The sequence below is a fragment of the Arachis hypogaea genome, chromosome 10 (genome assembly GCF_003086295.3).
Source record: "Arachis hypogaea cultivar Tifrunner chromosome 10, arahy.Tifrunner.gnm2.J5K5, whole genome shotgun sequence".
In the NCBI taxonomy this organism is placed as follows: domain Eukaryota; kingdom Viridiplantae; phylum Streptophyta; class Magnoliopsida; order Fabales; family Fabaceae; genus Arachis; species Arachis hypogaea.
The window spans coordinates 9,290,417-9,296,075 of NC_092045.1; the positions used below are offsets into that span (position 1 = coordinate 9,290,417).

A 5,659-nucleotide genomic window follows, 5' to 3' on the forward strand; every position below is an offset into this window, starting at 1 on the left:
CACACAAAACTGTCCAAATCTACATTGACAGGATTAATAGCCTTTTCTATTAAAATACCTTCCCTTTCCACCCATTGATCTCTCCAGAAATAGGTGGATAAGCCGTTGCTAACGTAGTGAACATAGTGCTCTTGAAAAACAGGCCAGATCTTTTTCAGCTCCTTCCATAAACATGAGTCCGTAGGTTTAAAATTTGCATTGTTGTTTAATCTTCCCCCATTACAGTATTTATGGGATAGCACCCTCACCCAAAGAGCTTCCGGATTTTCCATTGCTTGCCATATGATTTTGAGCATAAACGCATCATTCATGGTTGAAAGTTTTCTGAATCCAATACCCCCAAGTGCTTCGGTTGACAAAGGGTTTTCCAACCAATCAGGTGCATTCTTCTTTGGTTAGGCTCCTCTCCCCAGATGAAACTTCTTTGAATCTTTTCCATCTCCAGACATATTCCCTTGGGTATCCTCTCATGTTGCATATTGTAGTTTAAAGCTGGATTTAGAATAGTTTGAGCTAGCGTAAGTCTCCCTGCCAAAGACAAACATTTAGTCTTCCACCCTTTCAGCTTGCTATGGACTCTTCCCAAAATATCTTTAAAATTATCTGTACTCCTCCTATTGTTGGTGATGAGGGCTCCAAGATATCTTCCAAGATCTTTTTGCTCTTTGAAACCTGAGAGATTGGAGATCTCCTGTCTAGTGGTAGCAGTTGCACCTTTAGAAAAAACTATAGATGTTTTTTCCTTATTAATCTTAAGGCCTGAGGCCTTACAAAAATTATCCATCACTTACATAACATTCATTATTTGGTCATTAGTAGCTTCTGCAAATAGTAAAAGGTCATCTGCAAACATAAGGTGAGAAATGTTCAGTCCTTCTCTCCCAACTTTCATGGGTCTCCAATTTTCATTTTGCACATTATTCTCAATTAAATAGGATAACTTATCCATACATATGACAAAGAGATAGGGAGATAATGGGTCTCCCTGCCTCAATCCTCTGTTAGGAGTAAATTCTTCAGTTCTGCTACCATTCCAAATGATATTATAAGTGACAGATTGAATGCAAGACATAATGATTTTACTTAATTGCTCCAGGAATTTAAACTCCTGAAGTCTTTTTTCCAAGAAACTCCAGTTAAGCCTGTCATAGGCTTTCTCGAAGTCAATTTTATTGGCCATAAATTGCTTCTTTCCTTTCATGCGCCTCATGGTGTGCATCATCTCTTTTGCAATAAGAATATTATCTTGAATCTTCCTTCCTGGAATAAAACTTGATTGGTTGACTGCTATTCTATCATTCAAATGCGGTTTGATTCTTTCCACCAAAATCTTGGTCAAGACTTTGTAACTCACATTGCATAGAGCAATAGGCCGAAATTGAGAGATAAATTCCGGGCTATTAAGTTTAGGCACAAGAGTTAGTAGAGTGTTGTTGCATTGCTTTATAAGATCCGGATATTGCCAGCAGCAGTTGATAAAATCATACAGCTTCCCTTTCATTAAATCCCAGTTATTCTTGTAAATGAGAGATGGAAATCCATCACTTTCTGGTGCTTTAAACGATCCAATACTGTAGAGAGCATTTTTTATTTCCTCTTTAGTGGGCTCCGCTATGAGTTTCCTGTAAACACAAGCGCTGAAATTAGGTAAAGTATCATATAAGTTTTCAATTGGACTAATGCTCACCTGTTCTTGATAGATGCTTTGGAAATGGTTTATGATATGGTCTTTCAATTCATCATCCTCTTCTATCCAGCTTCCATCTGTTCTTCTGAGTTTCTTAATTTTGTTCCTTCTTCTCCTAATGACAGTCTTAGTATGATAATATTTGGTGTTTCTATCTCCTTCCACTATCCATTGTTGTCTTGATTTTTGCATCAAAAAAGTCTCTTCTTTATCTAGAACGTCTTCTAACTCTTTATTGAGATCTTGCTCTAATTTGTCCAAATACCGATTGTTACCATAAGATCTACTCCTCTGAATGCCACTTATTCTGTTCAAAATTCTTCTCTTGATCTTGAAGATATTTCCAAAAATTTCTTTATTCCACTTCTAGAGGTCTTCTTTAAGATCCACCAAGGATCCTAAGAGAGAGTTGTTCTTGTTCCAGCTAGTATTCAGGCAGTTTTGAAAATCTTGATGCATTCCCCACATAGCTTCGAATCTGAATGGTCTATCTTGGCCTCTCCCCCTCTGTCTTTCATTTTTGATAAGGAGGGGGTGGTGGTCAGAGTTTGTTCTCGCAAGAACTTCTACCACGGCTTCATAAAACCTTGTCCTCCAAGAATGATTAGCGAGGGCTCTGTCTAGTCTTTTAAAGACTCTATCTTGTCCTTCCCATTGTGGTCCTCTCCAAGTGTAGCGAGACCCTATGAAACCCAAATCAATTAGACCCCATCTATTTATGCATCCGGAGAACACATTGCAATCTCTGTTACTAATAGTAGCACCGCCTTTTTTTCTGAGCTGTCTTTAATTCCATTAAAATCACTAGCTATCAACCAATCTCCCATTGTCTGATTAGCTATATTAAGAATTTTAGGCCATAATTCCCTTCTATTCTGACTTTGATGACTGGCATAGACTGTTGTGAGGAACCATTCCTTTTCACTCTGAGTTTGAATTTTAACATGTAAATATTGACTATGCTTTTCTATGGTGGTTATGTTGATATATGGTCTATTCCAGCAGATCCATATGCCTCCTACAAATCCTTGAGCTTCTTCCAAAATAGAGTAAGAGAAACCAAGGTTATGTATCACCCTTTTTGCTGTGTCTCCACTGCACTTAGTTTTCAAAAGAATAGCAATGTCTGGTCTATGTTGTCTCATCATTTCTTTAAAGATGCGCCTAAAAGTCTCGCTAGCCGCACCTCGCACATTCCAAATAAGAGTAATCATTAAAACAAAAAGGATGGTAGAAAAGGCAGATAAAAACCAGTTATTAAACCAAACATCAGTCAGAAAATAGAAAGCTAAAGCTAAAGAGAAAGCATCAATGCATCTGCATTTCCACATCCTCTAATATACTCATGTCTGGTGTGGTGAAGTCCATCCCTTCAATTATCCTCATGCTTAGCTCTTTTTCCAAGGAATCCATCACTATATCTTCTTTTTCTATTACGTCCGCTTCCATAAGGTCAGGGGGTCTTCCTTTCTTTTGTTGGTTTTGGTTAGAAGGTTCAATCCCTTCCTCCATGGAAGATGGAGTTGAGGATTTTGCCTCCATCCAATTCTCTTCATGGTGGTTATGGTTCACCCTTTCAGTTTGCATTGTAGTAGACTCTCTTTGTTCCCCTGTTTCCTTTTGATTTTGCTCTGGTTCTTGGTTTCTTTGTGCTTGCTTTTCTGTGTTCTTGATGTTGTTCTGTTTGGCCTTTATTTTTTGAGCTGGCTGACTGCTCTTTTCACTTTATTTTTGTTATGGTTGTGCTTTTGTCTTGCTTTTGTTATGATGTTCCTTCTCTCTTTTTCCTTGTGTGTCTTTCTCTTGTTCCCTTTGTTCTTCAATTCCTTGCCCTTGGGCTTCTGGATTTTCCTCTATATGTAGCACGCCAAATCTGCCTTGGTTTCTTTTTGTTTGTGGGACTTCTCTTTGTCTACTTGTTTCCTCTCCGTTTCTGATAACATCTTCTTTTTGTCCTTTCTTTCCTCTTTTTGGCCTCTGGACCACCATCCATTCACCAAAACTACTATTGTTCTCATTAATTACTTGCTTCCCCATGTCATTCTTGCTTGTGCTAGCTTTCTCTTTTTGCAGGTCTTATTGTTTTTTACTGTTGTTTTCTTGCTGTACACCTGTATTAGATTTAGCATTTTGATTCTCTTGTTGCTTTTTTGTTGTTTCTTCCTTTCTCTTATTGTTTGGGCAGTGTTGTTGATCATGATCTACTCTTCCGCAGGTGAAACAAATATGGTGGATACCCTCATATTCAATGTGGTACTCCCTACCATTTATCAAATATCTCCCCAGTAATGGTTTGGTTAGATCAACTTCAACGCACAGCCTAGCAAACTTTCCCCTGCTCATGTCTGCCGTGTTGTTATCAACTTTTGTTGTTCTCCCAATTAAATTGCCAATTTGCCTGAGCAAAGTTCTATCATATAATTCAATAGGCAGTCCTGGCAATCTTACCCATGTTGTTACTTTGTCAATAGTGGCTTCCAAAGGATTGAAGTTTGGCTGCCACATTCTCAGGGTTAAGTAGTGGTCATAGATTTTCCATGGTCCCTCTAGTAGAGCAAAATCAAAGTCTTCAGATGAGTAAAATTTCACTAGATAATAGTCATTGCTCAAGTCAATAACGTCTATACTCCCTTTCTTACTCCACATATTTTCCAGCCTCCTTTTCATGGCTGCATATCCAACCCTTCTTCCTAGTAATTTTACTATAAAAGAGTCCCACCAAGGTTTCCGCTGCTTTGGGAGTCTACTCCATTATGCTTTTTTCCGCTATCATTAGCTGCTCCTTTTCCATCTTCTGTTTTTTTCTCTTCTTTCTCCTCACTGAGACTGTCGTCTTCCATTTGATCTCCTTCAGGACCTCCTTTCACCATTTGAGCGAAAGTGATTTTTTTGTTCTGTTTTTGTCCATTTTCTGTGGTTTCAGTCATCCAGCTCTCCTCCCTTGGAACCAGTACTTGTGTCCCAGAGAAGCCCTCTGTATCCTTTCGCACCTTTTTAGTGCTTCTTCTTAGCTGATCTTGTTCTTCTGGCGATGGCTGACGATTGTGTGGAGCCCCAACTGGGTTCCGGTACTGGTCATGTGAAGGAAGCAAAGCTAACGGTAATATTTGGTTATTCAGTGTTTTCCTTCTGTTTAGTTACTACTGATGATGAGGAACAAGAATGCGACTAATTATATTAAAGAAATGTCAAGCCCAAACAAGTTTTCATTATTGATTCATATGAACCATTAAACCATTTATTCTTTCTTTTATCAATTATTATATTGTATCCTTTTTGAACTGGAATTATATTTTAACTTTGACTAAAGAACAAAGCTTCAAATAGATATTTATTGCCAGGAAGTTGAACAATTTTATAAATTGCTAATGATTTATTCTACAAACTCATTAACTGATACTCTTCCTCTCTTCCATAGCGTCATTCTAAGTGATTTCCATTGCTGCCACAAAAAAATGTCAATTTCATTCGCATATGATATCAACTTAATGTGCCAACTCAGTTTACTATTGTCAGAGATGAATTTTGGTCTAACATGGGTCACAAATTAAAATTTGAGTATTTAACTTTTCGCATAATACAATTTAAAGAGCCATTTTGGTATTTATCTTTAGAATGAAAGAAAGAAAAAAAATCTTACATAATAACATTAATAATGATATTAAGTCGTTTTACTTTTACAATATCAAAGAGTTACATGTATGCTACAAACTTTGTAGCAAGACAGTAGAAACAAAAGGGTCTTGTTCTCTTCTACAAGTCATACTATACTATACTCTCACACCTAGTGCTTCCATGGCAAAACCAAAGCTTCACTTGTGGTCCTTTCTCTTCTTTCTGCGGCATCTTGCACTGCACACTGTCACTAATCAACCCAGAGGATGAGTTCAACTGGCTTGCCATGGAATTTAAAGATGTTAACTTGATGCAAACCCGAAAAAGTTCTTGGAGGAAATGTGACTTTTCAGTTGG

The 5,659-nt window shown here is 37.7% G+C and overlaps 1 protein-coding gene across 1 annotated transcript; it reads right to left on the reverse strand.

Moving 5' to 3' along the window:
- Positions 1 to 3,763: 3,763 nt before the first annotated feature.
- Positions 3,764 to 4,354, reverse strand: LOC140175571 (uncharacterized). Its single transcript, XM_072204085.1, has one exon. The coding sequence runs from the start codon at positions 4,352 to 4,354 to the stop codon at positions 3,764 to 3,766; it is 591 nt and encodes a 196-aa protein (XP_072060186.1).
- Positions 4,355 to 5,659: the final 1,305 nt, after the last annotated feature.

Coding starts and splice junctions, on each gene's coding strand:
- LOC140175571 (XM_072204085.1), bottom strand. CDS start 4,354: ATGAAAAGGAGGCTGGAAAATATGTGGAGTAAGAAAGGGAGTATAGAC.